This window comes from Phragmites australis, chromosome 19, assembly GCF_958298935.1.
Source record: "Phragmites australis chromosome 19, lpPhrAust1.1, whole genome shotgun sequence".
Taxonomy (NCBI): Eukaryota; Viridiplantae; Streptophyta; class Magnoliopsida; order Poales; family Poaceae; genus Phragmites; species Phragmites australis.
In genome coordinates this window covers 22,898,299-22,921,283 of record NC_084939.1, presented here as the reverse complement: position 1 = coordinate 22,921,283, position 22,985 = coordinate 22,898,299, and the positions used below count along the sequence as shown (strand labels likewise).

Sequence of the window (22,985 nt, the reverse complement as noted above, 5' to 3'; positions counted from 1 at the left end):
AAATTTGAGAACGCTTCTTGCTTCGATGAAATTGTTGCTCGGGTTAGTGAAGTTTTGAATGTTGATGCGGATGGAAGTAATGTTACCGTACGGGGAAGGTTGGATGCCGGCAGGGGTGGTAAGGCTCACTATATTGTTATGGAGTTGGCGTTAGAAAATGATTGAAAGCTGTATAAGGATTGTTTGAATGGTTCTCAAGTCTGTTGCGCGGAGTTGGTAGTTGATGTGGCTGTAGGCGGAAGCTCGATGCCATCGGTTGATGATGTACCGGGCATAACTAGCCAAGAAGTTGAGCCTGTTGAGCAATTGACCCAGAAAATTCCATGTATTGTCGCAGAGGGTGCCGGTACCACCATACTCGCGGATGGTACAGTTGCAGAGTTAACCCGAGCATCTGTTGAGGAGCCACATGCTGGTGGTTCAAATAAATTTGGCATGGCTGTTGTATGTAATTATTTTGATGATTATTATTTTGAGGATGAGGAGGCTCAGGAAAATGTAGAGGAAACTAAAACATTTTCCTTGGACAGTGAGGATGATGTCGAAGATGATAAGACAGAAGAAGTGGAACATGTTAGGCAACGACACGGTGGTGTTGAGGCGGGAGCAGAGGCGGGAGAGAATGAGGAGACAGCTTGGTGGGACAGAATTTACATGGAGCAGGAGGTAAGGACACTCAAGGCAGTACATGTGGATGTGCTCGAGGTGCCTGGTTACGAGGATATTTCATTGACGAAGAATGTTCTATGTGATAATGGCTTAATGTCGATAGAGGAGGAACAAGACAGTGAGAAGGAGTTGGTTAAGAAGGGGATGTTATTTGATAGTTTTGAAGATGTGAAGTTTTGGTTCAGGGACTACTCAGTTCGGCACCACCGGCCGTACAACGTGTTCGTTTGAATGCGAAGGAGAGGTACAATTTAAAGTGCCAGAAAGGTTGTGGATGGGGTGTATGGGTCCAGCGTATCCCAGGTGACGGCTAACGATGGAAGATCACAAATGTAAAACAACTTCACACTTGCGGGTCTGCGAGACCGGAACAAGTGCACTCCTAGTGCACGGCAACTTATATTGGTCGACGCATCGCCCCAATCGTTAGGGCGGACCCAGACACGACTGTGGCCTCTCTAATTGAGTCTATAGTTGGGTTCATAAATTACCGGGTATGTTACAGCAAGGCATGGAGAGCCAAGCAACATGCCATGGCATTACTTTAAGGAGATTGGAAGGAGGCGTACGTGAGGATCCCTAGGATCTTGAATGCAATTGCACACATCAATCCCGTGACGAAGTGGTTCATATCAACTGGTGGCATGATGGTCAGCGATGGCGGTATCATTAAAACGGTCATGCAGCGTGTGTTTTGGTGCTTCAATTAATGCGTGGAGGCCTTCAAACATTGCCGGCCCGTGATAAGTGTCGACGCCACATTCTTAACTTAAATTTCAATTTTAGTTATCTACTTATTTTATTTTTTTTATTATAACTCTCTATTTATTTATCTTCTCTTATTTCATTCTTCTTTTTTCAGTTGTCAAACGAGACCTTTAGGATGCAGAAGATGGAAACGGGTCGGATCATTGAGCTTTTTTATTTTTATATTTAAAAAATCAAAAAAATATCGTTTGAAAAAATTATAAAAATAAACTATTATCACTGATAGAAGCACAATACTATGGTCGTTGTTAGAAGCACGCCAAGCGCCTTCTTCCATCCAACGGACGATATGTTTTTAAAAAATAAACATGATGTGAGTAAAAAATAAAAAATATTATGTCCATTGCTTCAAAATTCAAAACACGTTGAAAATAGTTATAAAAAAATTAATTTTTTTTGTTAGTATAAGGATACTATGATCTACATAGTATGATAGGTACAGTGAGAAAAAAATGGACAAATTTTAATATACATAGTATGTGAATGTAAAGTAATTATTTGAGTTGAAATTTTTAGGGAGTTAGATTCTAGTATCATCTGCACCATACTTGTTTAAACGCTTCGTAGCCTAACCGTGCCGTTCAGGCCGCCCCTGCCTTCGGGCCCGTTGGCCCGCCCGTGCCACCGGGCCGTAATCATGCCCAGGCCAGCCCAGTCCGGCACGGCACGGTGATCGACGGCCAGCCTGGCCCGGCACGACACAGTGACCGACGGGTCGTGCCGTGGGCTGAGGGGGAGGCACGTGAGCCGGCACAGCATGACCCATTATAGTAGTCAGGCCGTGCCGAGGTGGGCCCGTACCGGGCCACCACAAACAGCCCAATTGGCCATCCCTGAGTAGGCTCAACTAGTGCACAATCACACTAAAATTGGTGTAAAAGTTATGATCCTATGGTGGCAAAAATTATTCAAAACTAGCAAAAGATATGCAGAAAAACTCTAGTTGAAAATCCTAAAAACACTGTTCACCAGATACTAAGGGTTGATCTGAATACTCTGGGTTCAGCTCTGATTATACAGTATCCGGAGTATCCGGGTTGACTCGGATACTCTCGGTTCAGTATAGAAATAACTCGAAACTAAAATTAAAATACGCCTAAAGAGTTCTAGCTCAAACCAAATGAAGTCGTGTATTTCAAGTGATGATTCTAAGTAGATCTACGGAGTACCTATAATCAATTTCACATGAACAAGTAGATCGAGCAATATGTATAAATATTGAGCAAGAATACAAGAAGAAGGAAATAAGAGAGGAGACACAAGATTTATTTTGTGAAGTTCGGACACCTACTCTAGAGATTGCTTCGTCTCTGTTGAGGGGCTCAGTCACACTTGAGCTAGTATTCTCTCAACTCTTTTACTCTCCAAGATCGGTCACACTTGAACTTGACTTTCCACTCTTGATTTCTTCTCTTCTGGAAGAGAAATCGAAGCATTCACAAACTTTCCGCGGCACATCACAACCTTAGGTACTCGTCGGTAACACCTAGCCTCATAGAAGCTCAAAGCTCCAAAAGTAACAAACGCGATTATAAACTTCTTACCGATGAACTCGAGTGCTCAAGATGGGAGACACGCTCACTTGAACTCAAACTTGCAATCTTTTAACCCAACTCACTTTTCTTCTCAAATCACATACTAGATTGGAGTGGAAGGGAGTTTTTTTTCGCTCTAAAATGTTCTTTTTCATGCTCTTACAGCCATAACAAAGGATGGGAGTGAAAGGGTATATATACTTAACCCATAAAAACTAGTCGTTACATAGCTTTTGTACTAACCTGGAGTATCCGAGTCAACCCGAAGACTCTGGGTTGGCACTAGAACGCTTGACCGAGAACACTGGTCGGAGCTCATCCTGGAGATTCCAGACATAATACCAGAACCCGGAGTATCCGGGTGAAACACTCAGGCCCTAACAGACCACCTGGCTCGGAGCTAAACCCGGAGACTCCGACCAACCCAGAGTATCCGGGTCAACCCAGAGGATTCGAGTTCAGAACAACTAACCCTCTGAAAACGGCGATAACTTGAGGACTACACATTTTAGACTCTATGAAAAGCTTATTCAGAGGGCTACTCTACGTGGCAAACCGCTTAGACCACCACATCTGCGAGGGAGCTTGGGGGCTACTGTCGGAGTATTGAGTAAGGGGTGTCCTGACGAACAAGCCCCATGAGGGATATGACGACTGATAAGGGATATTTTCTGAACCCCAGCTCGTCGTGTGACCAGGTCAAAGCTCGCTCGACCAACGCGAGGCTTGCGCGACCAGCCTCCTTGCGATATATTGTGATTCTGCGACTAGTCCTTGCTGGTCACGGGACGTTCATACCTAATCTATCTAATCGTATTTATTAATTTTTACTCAAGTGTTTCCTTACCGAGGTACATTCCTTCAGCGAACAAAGTTGTGGTCAGCACAATTGGGTAATGCCCGTCTCGTAGAATTAAATGCTACCAGTTGGGTTTTGCGGATCGACTTAGCATTGCGCGACATATGGGACATGATCTGCAGAATGACTAGACAAGTGGACAAGTTCGCAAGCGGGCTCATGGAAGGCTAGGACGGAACAGCTTGGTAGATAAGCTTGTGGCTCACAACGAGGGGACATACGGGGCTACCAAGGTAAAATAAAAGTGGAGGAGTCCATGGGAATGGGATGGGCCCCGCAGTACCACCGGCGCAAGGTGTAGCATGCGTGCTCCGCGTGGCAATGGCGCGAGAAAAGAATTTTTAGCTAGGTCTGGGTCTATGGAAAGAGGTCCACATGTAAGTTCTCCTTTTTTATATATAAAGAGGAGAACTGGTCTAGGATTGAGGGAAGGATCTCATCTGTAACTGATTCAGAAACCACTCATAAAAAAAAGACGTAGAGCTGTTATCATTCGGGAGGTCTGGATCTGGATAACCCCTGTTGTTCTTGAGTTCTAGCAGATACACACATTCAAGACATTGATCACGCGTTCGTCGTCCAATACACCCCAGAATCATTGTCTGAAATTAATCCTCGACACCTAATGCCTATCTTGTATGGTTTTATCAATTATTATTTGCATGTGGTAACTATTCTAAATTTCCCAAAACTCAAGCAACATTCAAAATTCAGAAGTTCAGAAAAAAGTCAGAAAGCCCAAGGAAAATTTCCATAAAATTACAATTTTATTTTTGCCAACCACAAGGTTCAAGGGAGTATTAGCCTTGATTAAACAAGAGAAGGTATTATCTCATGCTTTTTTTGCATGCATGTACATGATCTGAACTTCTAGGCTCTTGAACAGTTACATTGATATATTTTCCTCTGAAAAACAAGAATCTTCAAAAAAAAAAAAAATTGAGTAACTTGTCTAGGAAATTTCAGGCCGGGCCATCAACTATTTTTCATGTAGAATAAATAAAATTGATACTTCAGGTTGGACTAGAGCTAGTTCCTTTATGCTTTGGGGTCAATATGTTTTTTGGGGCTTATAAGCTTCTCGAGCTTGTTTTTTGGCCTTGGGACGGGTTTTAGTTCGAGCCAGGTCTGTTTAGATCAAGTTCAGTGCAGGGTCTACGGAGTAATTTTCTCTAATAACAAACCGTCATGGTAGATTTACCATAACATGACTTTACCCGGAAATACTACGTTCACTACAAGAAATTCGATCAGTAGTGATGTGTTGAATATTATTCCATAGTTGTGATCTATATGTCTGTGTGTTTGGATGAGCCAGCAATGTGTGATGATATAAATGTAACTTCATGATGAACCATTTTGTCATAAGAAATATATTTTGAAGATTCATTTTTGTCACAAAATAACCTTCCCCAGCTACGATAGCAGGCTTGTTAGTGACAAAATAAGAGAAACCTGTGACGTTGTATGCTTAGATGACAAAAAATATCACCACATAATATAATACATTTCATAATGATAATATAGTTGTTATGAAATGTTAGACATTTTGTGACAATTTTTATAGAATGTCACTAAGTATATTTTATGATACAGATTTTGTGACAAATATTATGACGCACAAAAATCATTATTGATATAATTCTATGACAAAATTTCACACATACCGTGAGTTTTTATATAAATGTAGGATATGTGAGATACATTAGGCCCTGTTTGATACATGGTTTTCATAGGTTTTGAAGAAAATCATAGTAGATATACCATGATCTAAAATACTTCCGGCTGTTATTTAACCATAAGATCACCAGAAGTCAACTTAAAGAAGCGCAAAAAAGCTTGCCAGTGCATAACCCTATTTTGAGCTGTATGCGGTCTCATTTCACAAAATTATTCAAAAGTCAACTTACTAAGCATGATTTTTATTTCTCTCTTTTTTTATAGGAATTCATGGTTTCCATTCACCGTGTTTTTTTATTTTATCAATGTATGCATGGTGTTGTCCTGACCCTGCGCCGAAGGATTCGTATCAGCAAAGTCAGAGGAGCTACAGTAAATTGCAGTTTGTATTGTCCCGTCCGCCGGATCGTGAGTGAACAGTCAGGATTTTAATGCTACAGTTTGCTACAGTACCATTTTCAGCAGCATTTTCGTAACAGTAGCTGATACAGTGCTTTGCCACGTTAATGAACTGCATTACACTGTTCATACACTCACGATTTACTGTAGCTCCTCTGTTTACAGAGGATGCGAATCCTGCACCGAAAGGGTTTTCTTCCCCTTTTCCCCAACCGCCGTATGCCCGTATGTACCTATACGTCTGACTAGAATGCTCAACTCTTTTTCGACTCGTATACTGTAGCGTTGGTACTATAGCAAGAACACTGTAACAATATTTGGTTGAAAGGGTCAGTCAGACGTTCTGATAATATATGCATAGCATTTTTTAAGGCAATAGCTCTCATACCATTATGAAATTTTATATTTTGTTAAAATAGTACCGATATCAGTGCTATTTTAGTGAAGTGCAAGAAAGTGATATGAGGACTATTTTGCCTTTCTTTTATTGACAGAGTCCACGAAAAATAATTACTCATTTTCTCCTCCGAGCCCCTCTTCTCTGCTCTCCCGCATCCGCCGTCTCAATCCCAAATCGAACCCACCTCTCGCTCGGATCCTCCCTCCCTTCCTCCCCCGATCCGGGCACCCCCTCCCCCGCCTCCAAAAACCCTGCCCCTCGCACCACGGCGTGAGGCGGTGACCGTGCGCGCGGCCTCGTCTGTCCGCGCGCGGGTGGTGGGGGCCATTGCGGCCCGGAGGCGATCGCGAGGGGCCGCGGGGCATGGCGTCCGCGGCGTCGGGCGCCGGGGCGGGCGGGCTGAAGACCTACTTCAAGACCCCCGAGGGGCGGCACAAGCTGCAGTACGAGAAGACGCACTCCCCCGCCGTGGTGCACTACAACCACAGCGGCAAGACCGTCTCCCAGGTATCGGCGCCGTGGGGTCTCCGGTTAGGGTAGAAGCGAAGGGGGGGGGGGGGGCGGTTCGATGCGCCGGATGGGAATCTCGATGTGCCACTGTGGGTTGGTTGGATGGGGAATTGGGCGATGGGGTTGGGATGCTGTGATGTTCATCGCCGGAGCAGAGCTGCCGGAGACGAATTCACGAGAGATTCATCGGCTAGATAGCAACAGGGAGAAGAGAGAAGAACGAGAGGTTCATTTCTTTCTTCTTGTTCAATCCACATCATTACGGCCGGCGTCGGCGTATAACAGCGTCGCCGAATTGTATCTGACAAGTGGTCCCACCACTGACACACGCATACAACAAACGCACACACGCGCAAACATGCCTAGATGGCGTATTCTCCTTCGCTGCTGCTGTTCCCGCTTCCTTCAGCTGTTGGCGACGCCATCGTTCATGGTCATGACAGTGCCACCGCCTTGAATATCAGCTTGCCCCCAAGTTGGTGCATCCGGGAACCGGTTCTGGACAGCGTAATAGTCCTCCCAGGTAGCCATAGCATCAGGAAGAGAACTCCATTTGATCAGGACCTGCACAGTTGCAACTCTACCTTTCTTCACTAGCCTCCTGTCCAATATCTTCTCTGGAAGCAATGCTGCAACCGACAAATCCTGTTGAGAAGGAGGATAAGAGAATTGTAGGAATGAGAATGACGACTAGAGCGGGGTGAATAGGCGTCTCAACAAATTTCTTTGGAAATAGATGACCTTTTCTTATTTCTCACCTAACGCACCTCAAAACGTTCAAGCGGAAGCAAAAGAATTAAAGAGACAAAGTAAGAAGACTACTTCTATGGCAACATGACTCCACAGATGGAATATGAATCATAGGTTCCATTCAGGACCATTCCATGTGTCTTTGTGCACAAAAACTCGTAACTTCCAAAGAAACTAGATAAAATGGACACCGGACAAGGTTATCCTTCAAGATGATAGTCTAGTGGTAAGGGGATTCAAGACCCGCTCAAATACATGAGTATGTGAGTATTTAAGCCACTAGCATCAAGAAAAACAACCCTGCAAAGGTGAAATATTGCAGCTCAAAGAAAAAAATCACGGGGCAAGAAACCTCTCCAAGTTGATGATCTAGAGGCAAGGGTACTCAAGACCCATGAGCATATACTCGTATGTGAGTTTTTATACTTCTAGCAACAAGAAGAATGATCTCACAAGGTGTTGAAATTTCATCCCAAAAATCAAAACGAAAATCAAAACCGAAAATCGAAAAACTTGCAAAGAGGGAACTAATAGAGGGAAACTAGAAGGAGGGGAATTCAAATATATGCAAAAACATTAATTTAATTATTCAAAGAGGTCAGTCCTATTTTAGACGGATTACAAAGATTTATCTCTCAAAACTCTCACCTATTATATAGGCTAAGCATTCATCATTCTCTCCTCTAAAAACCTAGCTCTAAGACTCTCAAATGAGTAGCACAAGGGGGCTCAAGTGGTTGGTTCAAAGTTCTCTCTAGCTCTACCCCTCTATTTATAGGCCTAGGAAACTTGGCCCTTAAGTTTTCTAGCTTTTTCCGAAAATACCCCTTTCTTGTAGTGCAGTCCTACCTACCACGAGGGCATTTTAGTCCATTTTCTTCTCCATTCATCGGACGGCCGTGACGCCTTCACGACTTAGCTTTACCTTGACGCAAGCTTCGTGATGGTGCCACATACTCCTCCAGTCCTCCTACGGTTTTGAGGCTAAACCACGAAACCGCCTGCATGCTTCTCAAAGCGTGACTCACCGCCTTGCTTACACCTTAAGCAAGCGTTTCGATGTCGACGCGTGTACTCCATCATGCGATCCTGACTGCCGGCAAGTCTCTCCCGCTCCCGATTCCTCGGGCCGCCTTGTCACTTGCACCGGCATCCCCTTCGCTTGACTTTGTCAACACACCGTCTCCATCTGCCTTCAATGCTTTGCTTGACCTCCACGTGTTCAGCTATGATCACCCTTGACTCCGCCCGGTCTCCTTGATTGTCTGGCATCAAGCACTCCGCTTGGGCCAGATCATCTTGCCGTCGACCGCCAAGTTGCATCCATCACCTGCACATCATGAGACAGGCAAACACATATCTCCTACTTCAATTCCAATTAGTCCATAATCATTATGCTCAAATGAAATCTCAAATCAATTCAAATCACATCAAAGTTCATGCAAAACCGAAGATCATCAAACCAAATAAATGACAATGTCAATCACTCATCACAAGAAAACCAAGGCACATTTCAACTTGGTTTCTCAAGAATACAGGTGTGTAGTTTGGAATAAACTGCTTCAACTGGGACACGTGAAAGACATGCTTAGGATGTGCACGATTAACCACTGAATTCTGAGCATATGGTTGTAGTTTCAGAAAAACCTTATCACCCACTTGGGATTCCCTGAAAAATCGATGTTTATCAGCATAAAGCTTCATCTTGAGCTGTGCTTTCTCCAGTTGAGCTCTCAAGTAGCTAGAGTACAGCTGCCTTTCTTTGAGAAGGTCAATAGCATCAGCATTTGTACATGATGGAAGGTCAGGAACAACTCCATAATTTGGATCTACACCATAAAGAGCCTTGAATGGGGTACAACCCAGTGAAGAGTGATAGCAGGAGTTATACCAAAACTCAGCCATGTCCAGCCATTTGTGCCATCTACGAGGAATGTCACCAACAACACATCTCAAATACATTTCCAAACATTGATTGACCCTCTTTGTTTGTCAATCGGTTTGAGGGTGGTAGATTGTACTCATTTGTAGCATAGTGTCCACCAGCTTGAAGAGCTCTTGCCAAAATGTGCTTGTAAAGACCTTGTCCCTGTCTGAAACGATAGAATGTGGCAGACCATGCAGCCTAACCACCTCATGAAAAAATATCCTTGCCACATGTAATGCAGTATATGGGTGTTTCAGTGGAATAAAGTGTGCAAACTTCGTAAACCGATCAACCACAACCAATATAACTGAAAATCCATCAGATAATGGCAAACCTTCAATGAAATCCATCGAGATATCTTTCCATGCCTCCCGAGGAATTGGTAGAGGCCGCAACAGCCCTTGGCTGGAGCATTTTTCATGCTTGGCCTGCTGACATGTGATGCACTGCTTCACAAAATTAGTGACATCATTCTTGAGTCCCACCCATGTAAAAGCCCTCTTGATTATTTGATAAGTGGCTTGAATCCCTGAACAGCCACCTACTGCAGAAGAGTGCAATGCAGCAATTATCTTAGTTTGCAATGCAGTATTTGAACCAACCCAGACCTTCAGCATCTAAAGAGAAGCCTTGGTCATTGGGAGAGTGTACTGCTAATTCAGTTAAGAGATCGTGAGCTTTTGCATCAGATTGGTAAGAATTTATCACCTCCTGAATCCATACAGGTTGACAGGTTGAGAGTGCTTGCAATTCAACCAAATGACCCACCCTTGAGAGGGCATCTGCAGCTCTGTTGTCAGTCCCTTTTCTACACTGAAACTTGTACTGCAGGCCAATGAGCTTGGTCATTGCCTTTTTCTGAGAGATGCTGATCATCTAGGTAGCAAAGACTCTTGTGATCAGTGTTGATAGTAAATGGCCCTCTAAGCAAATACTGCCTCCATCTTTCCACTGCCATCATAATTGCAATAAACTCCTTTTCATAAATGGACAATTTCTGATTGGCAAGGCCTAAAGTTTTGCTATAGTAAGCAACTGGCTGCCCTTTTTGGGATAGAACTTCCCCAATTCCCTTGTCACAAGCATCGGTTTCAATTTCAAAAGGTAAGCTGAAATTGGGAAGTGCTAGAACAGGAGTAGAGGACATAGCTTGCTTAAGGTGATCAAATGCAACTTCAGCCTCAGATGACCACTCAAAGCCTTTTTTCTTTAACAAATCAGTCAATGGCTTAGCAATCAGTCCATAGTTCTTAACAAACTTTCTATAATATCCAGTTAAGCCTAAGAACCCTCTAAGTTCTGTCACATTTGTTGGAGTAGGCCAGCTGATCATAGCTTGAGTTTTTGCTGGATCTGTGGCTACACCTTTATCAGAAATTATATGTCCAAGGTACTCCAATTGTTTTTGAGCACAAGAACATTTAATCAACTTGGCATATAGTTTGTTTGCTAACAAGGACTGAAAAACTAGCTCCAGATGATGTATATGATCTACTAAAGTAGCGCTATATACTAGGATATCATTCATGAACACAAGCACAAACTTTCTAAGATAAGGTGCAAAATATTATTCATAAGACATTGAAAGGTTGCAGGGGCATTTGTTAACCCAAATGGCATCACCTTGAATTGGAAATGGCCATGAGTGTCTTGAACGCAGTTTTGAACTCATCACCCTCTGCAATTCTTATTTGATGGAATCCTGATCTGAGGTCCAGCTTAGAAAAGAACTGAGCAGTAGCTAATTCATCCATGATTTCATCAGCTATGGGCATAGGGAACTTATTCTTGACTGTTAAGTCATTGAGTCTTCGGTAATCAACACAAAATCACCATGAAGCATCTTTCTTTTTGACCAAAAGGACTGGAGATGCAAAGGGGCTCACACTGGTAGATATAAGGTCAGACTGCAGCATTTCAGCAATTTGTTTTTCAATTTCATTCTTTTGATATGGTGAATACCTATATGGTCTGGAATTGACAGCAACATCCCCATGTATTAAGGTGATAGTGTGGTCATAAAATCTCCTTGGTGGTAGGCAATGTGGTTCATCAAAGACCTGCTTATACTTATGAAGTATAGACTGCACCTCAGCCGGCACTGCTTCTGGGGAAACAGTAATAACATCAGAAACTGGCTCCACTAGAGCAGTGGCCCATATTTCATTTCCCTTATGCCATTTGAGCAACTGATCCTCGTGCAGTTGGAGTAGGGCCGAACCAGCAGGTTGGATCACACCTTGCAATCTGATTTTAGACTGCATATACTGAAATTCCAGCCACTTTTCAGCACAGTTACAAGTCATGGGACTAAACTTCTCCAGCCACTCCATACCAAGCACCATATCATAGCCTCCTAAGTCAATAACCTTTGCATTATTGTGGAAGGTGTGACCTTGTATCCACCAATGTAAGTCATTGGCTTCCTGCTTGCACCATAGAATGCCCCCATTTGCCACTTTAATCTTGAGAGGAGCAATGTCCACCAGCAAACACTGGATTCTATCCACAAATTGTGAACTACTCCCTGAATCAACCAAAACAAGCATGACTTGATTCTCAACCAGTGCTCTCAGCCTAATGGACCTTGGTTGTTCAGTGCCAGCAATAGCATGCAAGGAGACACAAGTGTAATCTTGATATGGACTCCAATTAGCACTGCTCAATGCATCAAGAAGTTCATCAGACAAGATCTGTCCCCCATCTGCACTGTCTATGGTAACAACATTGAGCTGAGAAGGAGTAATCAGCTTACAACTATGTGTAGGAGAATACTTATCCCCACATTTGAAACATAGATTGTTGGCCTTTCTAGAATCTTTCAATTGTTTTGCTTTCCAAATTTCACCTGTCACTCACTTTGGTGTTCACTTTGCTGTGGTTGGAAGACAGTGGTCTGGAATAGGTGGCTTTATGCCCATGCTTTCTAGTCCTATCCAAAATTCCCTCCTGAACCAATGCTAACAAAGTGGCACGGTGTAAGGAATCAGGTAAGTGAAGTTCAACTGCTGGCCTGAGCTCTTCCTTAAGACCCAAGATAAACTGTGTGATTAACATTGTTTCACTAACATGAGGATCATATAACCTGACTGTGTAGACTAATTGAAGTTCAGTTGCTGGTCTGGAATAGGTGGCTTTATGCCCATGCTTTCTAGTCCTATCCAAAATTCCCTCCTGAACCAATGCTAACAAAGTGGCACGGTGTAAGGAATCAGGTAATTGAGGTTCAGCTGCTGGCCTGAGCTCTTCCTTAAGACCCAAGATTAACTGTGTGATTAACATTGTTTCACTAACATGAGGATCATATAACCTGACTGTGTAGACTAATTGTTCAAATTCAGATTTATAGTCTTCCACAGTACCAATTTGCTTAAGCATAAGCAGTTCTGCTACTTTTTCTCTATGAGTATTGACATCAAATACAGACAATAACGCAGTCTTCAGATGATCCCATGTCAAAATAGCATGATCCTGCTTATAAGTTTGAAACCACAGTGCTGCTCGCCCGATAAGGTACAAGGTTGCAGCCATAGCCTGAAAACTAGCAGGGATTTGGTAGATTTCAAAAAATGACTGCGCCTTATCAATCCATATGCGAACATCTGAACCATCAAACCTTAGGAACTCCATCTTAGGTAACCAAATTTTCCTAGGACTATCGGAGACTTGCGAACCCACACCTCTCGGACCCAGACACGCAAAATCAGTAGTGGGGTGAGGAGTATCAGGTAGCGATGCCTGAGGGTGAGGATGGTGAGGCCCGCGATGTTGATGGGGATGCTCGCCCACAATGCCGTCGCGAGGTGGAATCATGAACTTTGGAGGAAGCCTGGGCTGAACGAAGTGGGCTACATCGGTCTGCTCTTGCTGCAGCTTCCCGATAGACATCATGGACATATCAAGCTTCGTCTGAATGTGATCCAGGCGATTGGTGCTCGTAGCGATCTCGAGGTCGAGATCCGACAGCTGCGACTTCAATTCGTCAACCACCGCCACTTTGGTGGTGAGAATTGCCAGTTGCTCCATCAATCGAGTCTCAAATGCCACCCGATCATCACGAATACGTTGCTCAGACGCATCCATCGCCGCTAGAAATTGTTGGAGCAGAGTGCTGTGCTTCGGAGGCGTCGTGGTGCTGTTGCTCCGAGTTGGTCGAACCCTAGGTAACGGATTTATGACAATTGCCTAAGCAATCGCTACCTTCCCCGTGGGATTTACCGAGCAACCAAGAGTGCGCAGCAAGCCGCCCGCGGATCAACCGAATCTGATACCAATTGTGATGTTCATCGTCGGAGCAGAGCTGCTGGAGACGAATTCACAAGAGATTCATCAACTAGATAGCAACAGGGAGAAGAGAGAAGGAAGGATCAGAGAAGAACAAGAGAAATAGCTGGAGAATGTTCATTTCTTTCTTCTTGTTCAATCCACATTATTACGGCTGGTTTATAACATCGCCGCTGAATTGTATCTGACAAGTGGTCCCACCACTGACACACGCATACAAGAAACAAACACTCGTGCAAACATGCCTAGATGGCTATTCTCCTTCACTGCTGCTGTTCCCGCTTCCTTCAGCTGTTGGCGAAGTCATTGCCGCGACACCATTGTTCATGGTCATGACAGATGGGTGTTGACTTAACCTGATCAGGTGCGGGATTTGGGTAGGTCTTTGTAGATCGTTGGAATTTCGATTGGTTATGTGTAGGGTATTCGCAAGTTTTTGGGCAGTTTGGGCAGTCTTTGTAGTCTGTAGATGTTTTAGTATTTGTGATGTTTCATGTTTGGATGATCCTTGTGTACATTAGGAGCTACCGTTTCTGGAAACACTCAGTATAAATGACATATGGGGTACTGTTTGGGAATTATAATAGTGTAGATCAAATATTTGGTTAACTGCTTGCAGAGCTTTGAAATTGCAGGTTTTGTTGCGTTGTGTTGTGTCTATCATACTTCATTTATGCAATATTAAGATGGATGATTGGTTGTGATGGTGGCAGATGACGGTGGCATATTTGAAGGAGAAGCCGGCCGGTCAGGGCTCCACGCCTTCTACACCTAGCGCTGGCAGTGGGATGCGGTCTGCAGCTGCTAGGCTGCTCGGTACTGGGAATGGGAGCCGGGCACTTAGCTTTGGGAGCAATGGTGCCAGCAGGGCACACTCAGGAAGCAACCGCATAGGTGGAGGAACTGGTGCATCGACTAGTGCAAGTGGATCACAAGGCATGTCGAATTATGATGGCAAGGGCGCATACATCATATTCAATACTGCTGACACGCTCTTCATCAGTGATCTCAACTCACATGACAAAGTATTTCCTTTCTCTCTTGCTGAATGCATGCTAAGTTACTTACAAGTTTGCCATCGTGTGGTTCAGTGATCAACTTGTTAATTTTATCAGGATCCAATAAAGTCCATCCACTTTAGCAGCTCAAACCCGCTTTGCCATGCATTTGACTCGGAAGCCAAGGATGGTCATGACCTGCTCGTTGGGGTGTTTTCAGGAGATGGTCTGTTGATACTTTATCCTTACAAGTTACAACTGAATTAAGTAGATATAATGTACTTTCATTCATTGTGCAGTCTATTCAATGTCATTGAGGCAGCAGTTGCAAGATCCTGGAAAGAAGCCCGTTGCATATCAGCATTTCATTAATAAAGACAAAGACAAAGATAAAGATGCAACTGCAGGTGGCGCTGCCAGCAGCAGGCATGTTTCCCATTTTTACTATTTACTTGAAAAATGGTGGTGTCAAAATTTACCATAACGAGCTCGTCAAATTTGTCTCAGCATTATGTTAGGTATTCCGAATTGCTTGATTATTTTTTTCTTGATATGGTAATTGTCCTGTAAGTTATAGAAGTTGGTAAAGACTTAATCTGGGTAACATCAATACAATATACGATGCAGGTCTTACTGACATGCAATACACTGCAATCTAATACAATTTGAAGAAATACTGGGAAAGTAATGATGGGCCCTATGTACAGAAGATACTAATGTCTTTTGTCAACTTAGAACTCACAAGTAAATGCATGAACAAAGACGGACATTAACATGCTAGCAGCGAGTGACTAGTTCATGGTATTTTTGTCTAGTTCCATGATACCAGCACATTGTCAGCCCCTAACTTGATAAAAATTTCAACCTGGCCAATCAATGTTGTAGAAAAATATACGGCATAATTCAGAAAGTGCTTTTGAAAACAGAGAAAACGATATACTTCTATGCGTAAGGGAGCTGTTCTGGTGGTCTGGTACTTGGCCTGGCATGCTGCCATTGCTCATTGATTTTTCTTTTCTTGTGAGATCTTATCCTACAAACACAATTGATTGCTGAACTCATGAACTGTCCATAGAAGTTAGAACATGATCTATAGAAGTGGAATGAGGGGCATGTGTGTATACAGCGCAATGTGTCAGTAGTCTCAGCTTACTTGTTATGATTTCCCCTTCTGCTAGGGTGAAAAAACAGCATGCCATCACATTTGTAGGTCATGATCTTGTTTCATGCCACTATGATTGGCTTGTACCAGTCATTTTTATTTGCTTTGTCTTCAGTTGTAAGATACTGCAGCTATTATCATTGGATAAGGAAAAGTGTTTACAACTCTATTTAGCCAGCTCCAGCTCATTTTGATGAGACCTCAATCAGTAACAGCAACCATTTTTCCTTTGTCATCTATGTGAATACTACTAATATGCCTGTCAGCAGCCTTCATATTTCATGAACTTTCATGCTGCTTGCTTCAAATTGGCAAGGGAAAGTTGCGGCAAGGACATTCTTATTCCTTTCATCGATTTTAGTAATATTCCAAAGTTACTAGGTGTTAGGCGGGTGGCAGGGCAGCGCCTAATCGCCCATTCGTCACTAGCGGGAGGGTGGCACTTACTGCCTAGGCACTCCCTAGATGGGCTAGGCAGTCACCTTTTGAAACAGTGGAGGGGTGTCCTTCAATGCTACCATGAGGGATTGGGGGTTTCAACAGGTGGTCCTGTTTGCTTCAACCCTGGATTTGTTGAGGAGCTTTTAGCACAGCAGGTTACCACCCTATGGTTCAGTAAGTAATCTTGATGTTTTGTCATTTCTCTGGATAAGCTTGCAACCCAGCTTGTTTACTATTGTGCGAAGAGCTGAAGCTGCAATGTGTTATACCTTCCCTGCCTAGTTAAGATCTAAAGCAAAGCATTTTAGTTAGCATGCATGTTTAGGTGCTGCTTAATGCGAAATATCTATGGCGACTGAACTCCTGAAGGATAATGTGAACAGGTTAATGTGCTGGACCTGCTGGATACTGGGATACTTCATTGGATTTTTGTAACTAAGCCTTTTCCTTAAGAGAATTTGATTGATTCTCCTTAGCTTTGAGGTTTCTGCAATGGTGCAGCTTAAAACATAAGATCTGCTATCCTGTGGTGTCTATGGATGCATATCCTTGCACAAGCACAGTTTTTTTGGAGATGATATCTTTGCACAGTTACTAAATTATAATGTATGTTTTGATCTTCGGATTCCAATCTATTGCAGCCGCTGCACTTGTGTTGCATGGGTGCCAGAGCGTGATGGCATTTTTGTTGTTAGTCACGCGGATGGAAATTTGTATGTGTATGACAAAGTGAGTCCTCATTGCTCATAGAAATTTATTATGAAGTATACTATATTAAGCCGATATCGAGCTGATTTATTTCCTTTTATACATTAGTCCAAGGATGGAAACACTGATTGGACATTTCCAACTGTAAAGGATCAAAGCCAGCTGATGATTTCACATGCAAAGTCGAGTAAGGTATCTTAGGACATGATATCTTTTACTGAGAAACTGCATAGCAATCAATGTTGGATGTTTCGATATTTGGTATTAGTAAAATGGTTTTTCTAGGACTTTATTAAACAAAGAACTAGTGCCTGGAGTCTGCGGACACGCCATATGGATTCCAGACAATTATACCCTGCAGGATTGCTCGTACAATACTATTTTCTGCTACTACTGGAATGTCAAGCCTAACATAGTTCACCCTTCTCCATTTTCAAGTTTACAAAGGAAACCATGTTCTCTACTAGAAGACATCTCTACTAGGAACTATGGATAACCAAAATTTATTCTAATATTATGTATCTTGGGACTCCAGTTGTAGCAGATTGCCAAACTATGACAACAACAGCAGCAGCAGCCTTTGTCCCAAGCAAGTTGGGGTAGGCTAGAGATGAAACCCACAAGGTCCAACTAAAGATGAAACTACTTTAAAAAAAGGGTGTACCCAGTGTCAAATTATTTGTCATAAATAAGTTATAGTGCTCTATCTTTGTAGCTGACACAAGTGCACGAGCTGTATGTGCTGGTGTGGCTTCACTCTTGCCTCTTGGTTGTTGACAATAGGGCAGAAACTGTGTGTCTGCTTGGGCCGCCTTTATCTGTCACTGTTTTTTTACTTCTATGACATCAGCATATGCTAACTGCGAGTAATAGGTCCACTGTTCCATCATATCATACTCGAACCAGTACAATGAACCATGGAAACAGTTCTAGTTGTTGGATTTATTAAAAATAATGCAAATTATTAATTCAAGGGATGTTTATAAGAATGTCTTGAACATGATGAGTTTTAATTTTTTAAAGCTGTAGCTGCTTTGACTGATTATGGGATCATAATAACACTGCAGGGTAATCCAATTGCAAGATGGCACATCTGTCAAGGTGCAATCAATGCCATATCTTTTTCGCTGGATGGAGCTTACTTGGCCACTGTTGGGCGAGATGGTAATTTCTGTCTTAGAATGAGAATTGACAGTTTTACATGCTAAAGTTTTATATGTGGGAGAAGTTGTATATTGAACTAAAGTTATTCAATTATATGCAGGTTATTTAAGAGTATTTGACTTTGCGAAAGAACAGCTAATGTTTGGTGGAAAAAGTTACTATGGTGCACTGTTGTGTTGCTCTTGGAGGTAAGCTGCCAATGGCATGTTTTGCTTCTGACATATGGCAGCTATTTTGTCACACTTATTTCCAGAACTTGCATTTTGCCATGTCCAACTCCGACATTTAGAAAACAAAAAACCTTATGGTTCCATTATATTTCTGCATAATTGCATCAATTCTACTATTTTCCACTTATTTTTGATATTGACATATTGTATACGGGTTTAATCCTTGTAGTTCTATTGATTAATCTGTGAATCAAACCATTTCAATATTTTGATAAATGACCCCTTTCACCCTGTGAAACTTTTTAGTTTTGATGTTTATGTCAAAACTCAAAACTCTTTCTCTTAGCAAATTTTAATATATATGAAATAGCGGAAGCATAATGGCAAAGTGTTTTTATAATGGACTGTGTATAGTAGACTGGCAACAAGACAGTAGCTACAGAACCACAATTGTTGTTGCTGCTGATTTGCAATGGCCATGGCCCCCACTTGTCATAGTGTTCTCAGCTCATTGTTCAAAAAGGCGGGCTAGGTGGCACTGAGGCCGTAGGTGCCTTCCAGCTTCAGAGATTATTCCCAAACTGGCATTAAGAGGCAAGGGGAAGAGGTGGCGGCAGAGGGAAGGGAAGAGGTGATGGCGGCCAAGCTTTCGTAAGAGGATAGAAGGGGAAGAGTGTCTTAGGCTTTAGAGGATTTTGGTCTGAGCTGGCTGATGGAAAGAGCTAGTACTGCATCTCCTCCCCCTTACACAGCCATCATGCAGCTGCAGCACTCCCTTTGTGTTCTCTGCCCTTTGTCCATGGCTTCAGCAGCAGTCTGCGAACCGCACCTCTAGGTTCCCCACTTCTCCCTTCTCTCCCCTTCCTCTCTCCCTTTCCTCCACTCTCTCTTGCATACCAGTTGCCCGCTTTGGCGCCCTAGGCACAAGGTGGCACCCTACCTCTCGCAGCTCCTAGCACCTTTTTGAACACTTTCTATAGCTTCCTGGCCCAAAATCAGACAAATTTGACTGCTAAAATATTGTTAGTTGTCATTGGTGTATACGATAGAAGTTTCTTACTTATATTCCACCTGCTTGTCAAAAGTTCCATGCGATTTGGCACTTGTGCTTTTTTCTATCTTGATGTTGCCTGCTTGTGCTGCTTGGCTGCAACCCCAGCTCTTGAAATTACATGCAGTTAAACATTAAAGAACTTGTTGTTCGTTCATACATTAGTCCAGTGTTCCAAAAAGTGGCTCAAGTGACCGCCTAGGCACTCCAAGGTGCCTGATCTCTGCGACGGGGCATTCAGGGGGGGGGGGGGGGGAGGCGAGCTAGGGGCCAGCCCTAGATGGTGGCAACCGCCAAATCCACCGCCTCCCTGTCCACCCCACCATTGCGCCCAATCTCATGGTGGGAGGCTTTGGTGTTTGATCGAGTGAAAGGGGAGGAAGGGGCGATGGGGTGGAAGAGTGGTGACTGGGTACTGGGTGCAGCAGGGGGTGGTTTTTTTCGTTTCATTTGGGCCGGTCAAGCAGTAGGCTGCTGCACCAGGTTCTAAGCTGTTGGAGAAATTCCTTGTATACCACTGATTTTTTTGAAATATCATTGTGTCAGTAACAAGGTGGGTCTGGACCCACTTGTCAGTGACATAATGAATAGTATATAAGGGATAGGGCAAACATTTAATAGCATGTAAGGAATTATTATCACAAACTGTAGGCTCCAGCAGCCTCTCGGCCTGATACAATTTGTCACTTCTCTATTTTAAGGATCAAAAACAAAATTAATCAGTTCTGTGTAATATTCAGTGTAGTCATAACATAGCTTAGTGCGGAATGTAGAATTTTCCTACACAGCATGGTTGTGTGATTTGACAATATTTGCTTTGTATCGTATAACAACATGCTCAATTGTTCAGCAAGCTACATACTCAGACCTGTCCTGCTGTGATCTAAGATTTCTGGTGAATGGATTAATTTACGCATATAACCATCACATCTTTAATTTTTTTTCTTACATATATTTCTTCTTTTGTCAAATAGATCCTGGAAAATGTTAATTAATTGGATTATGATGTCCTTTACAGTGCGGATGGCAAATATTTGTTATCAGGTGGTGAAGATGATCTTGTGCAAGTATGGAGCATGGATGACAGAAAGATAGTTGCATGGGGCGAGGGGCATAATTCATGGGTGATACTATCATTACAGTTATCTTTGTTTAGCATCATATTGACGTTTTCTTGCCGAAACCTGCATATTGAGGCAGATCATTTTGCTGGTTGGCAGGTTAGCGCAGTTGCTTTTGATCCGTATTGGTCCCCACCAAATTCTGATGAAACTGGAGAAAATGTCGTGTATCGCCTTGGTTCTGTTGGTCAGGTACCAAGAAGTTTATATATGACATAAAAGAGTTGTTAATCTGGAGTAATAATGAGGTTCTTGTGATATATACTATACTATCACGGAAATAATGAAAATAAGTTAAGTAGGAATCTTTTGATTTTCTTTTATGAACTTCTGGTTACTGATAAGAACCTAAAAGCTACTAATTTCTTAAATTTTTATTGGTTTCTCGCTACAGGAGCAACACGCATGCCTCTACAGTCCATTGCCTTTCCCCTTGTGTCCATGAAATCACGATTCATAGGTCTCACTAGCTTTTAGCGATTCGTGTTACAGTGTGTGGCACTAAGAGCATGCTCACGCAATTCCTTTTGTCCTCTATTGTCTATTCCTACTTTATGTTTGTGTTGATACTGGGTGTCAAATACTTTTTCTTGGCCAAGTAATTTTTGGTATATCTTGATATTTTGTGATTATTTCTTGAACAAAGGATGTGTTGCGTGTCACGTGGCGTATGCTTCTGCTTGTCCTTGGTTTAATGCTGGCAATAATACCTTTTCACTTTGCATGCTTTTAGGACACCCAACTGCTTCTCTGGGATCTGGCATTAGACGAGATTGCTGTCCCTCTACGCCATCCTTCTGGTGGCTCACCTACATTCGGCAGTGGAAGCCCTTCTACACACTGGGATAATGCATGCCCTCCAACAGGTGTTCTCCAGCCTTCTCCGCGGATGCGAGATGTACCGAAGCTCTCACCCCTTGTTGCACACCGGGTGCATGTAGATCCCCTCTCTGGCCTGGAATTCACCAGCGAATCAATCCTCACCATATGCCGTGAGGGGCTAATCAAAATCTGGGCCAGACCCAGCCATAGTGAAAAAAACCAGAAGCCGGATTCTTCTGAGCAGGTCGTAGGCAACACCACTTCAAAGGATAAGATGGTAACATCGTCGAACAAAGCAGGCGCTCCCAGCTCCAGCTTCAAGCAACCATCATCTGTTGTTTTCACATGATCGAAGGCTTTGTTAGCATTTTTATCATGCTCGCTTGGCCATGGCTATTCATCTTTTGTCACTAACGTGAGGATTAGTGGAGCGGGAGTAGCTTGGAGGCTGCCAGCAAAGGAGGCATGCCTTTTTTTTTTCCTGCTTCGCTGACGTCTCTGGGCTACAGAAGTGTCATTATTGCCACCTGTGCGGCGAAAGAAAATAACGGAACTTGCTCATGTACATACACCGATATTGTCGTAAGATGTATATTACAAGCTTACTGGTTATGTCTGATATATTTGATTGTTCTTTTGTAACATTTCTCTAGACTAGTGTGTACCTTTTTTTTTTGGGGTGGTCATGTTGCTCTTGAGCTGCAGATCATGGGTGGTCAGTGGATTCCATTGGTCTAATGGTAATTTTCCTCCATAAAAACAATCTTTGGTTCGCTCTAGGGAACATTGTGAACTGCTGTAAGTGCTACTTTTATACAGCAATTCTGAATGTGGTTCGCTCTAGGGAACATTGTTAACGGTGGTTGCGGGCGTGAGAACAGGGTGGCGGGGATGCCACTTACCACAGGCGACGATGATACCAGGTTAGCACAAAAGCGGTTGTCAGCGGCGGGGATTTCACCGGAGATGGAAGGAGGCTGACGGATAAGGACTCACATCCTATAATATTACTAAAGCAAGGTCGTCGGTGAACAGTAGCGGTGACATTAACCCTCCATCACCGACCGTTAGATTTGAAACGGACGCACCTGATTGACTGCTACAGTAAAATAATGTACGGTAGATAATGCTACGGTACTATTCATTCAGACTTAAATTATTGTTCATTTCGGTGATATTGCCTCTGATGTTAGAGGATGCGAGTCCGACAGACAAATGCTCAAATGCTCTTAGTAAAACGTCTTCATTGGTCGGCGCGAACAACCTTCAATCCATGAGTGAACGTGCAGGATCAAGAAAATATCAAAAGTGAAGAGTACATTTCAAATCCTTGGCGATCAAAGCAAATGGACACCATGAATTCAGTTGAAAACAACGAGTTCCCAAAATAGCTCACCTGCCTCTGGTCCGAAGGAGAGGAGAATCAGACGACCATAGCAACTATCCCCTTCCTCCCTCCTAGGGTGAAAATGGCTTGGATTTTTCCGCTCGTCTGATCGCTCGATCTGATTTATATGCTATCGGATATCGAATATTTGAAAGAAATCTTGTATATCGAATCGGATCT

General features: G+C 43.1%; 1 protein-coding gene across 4 annotated transcripts; it reads left to right on the top strand.

Annotated features, from left to right (window-relative positions):
- The first annotated feature begins 6,333 nt into the window (after positions 1 to 6,333).
- On the top strand, positions 6,334 to 22,054 carry LOC133900914 (uncharacterized). Of its 4 annotated transcripts, none has more exons than XM_062342198.1 (11): positions 6,334 to 6,817; positions 14,495 to 14,806; positions 14,897 to 15,005; positions 15,079 to 15,203; positions 17,025 to 17,111; positions 17,199 to 17,282; positions 18,158 to 18,254; positions 18,355 to 18,442; positions 20,494 to 20,599; positions 20,696 to 20,788; positions 21,330 to 22,054. In XM_062342198.1, exons 1-11 carry the CDS (start codon positions 6,674 to 6,676, stop codon positions 21,765 to 21,767), a joined length of 1,683 nt encoding a protein of 560 aa, XP_062198182.1. In that variant the 5' UTR covers positions 6,334 to 6,673; the 3' UTR covers positions 21,768 to 22,054. The 4 variants fall into 4 exon arrangements, with proteins under 4 accessions (XP_062198182.1, XP_062198185.1, XP_062198183.1 ...); XM_062342201.1 differs by lacking the exon at positions 6,334 to 6,817 and adding an exon at positions 8,572 to 11,398; XM_062342199.1 differs by lacking the exon at positions 6,334 to 6,817 and adding an exon at positions 11,457 to 12,712.
- The last annotated feature ends 931 nt before the right edge of the window (positions 22,055 to 22,985 follow it).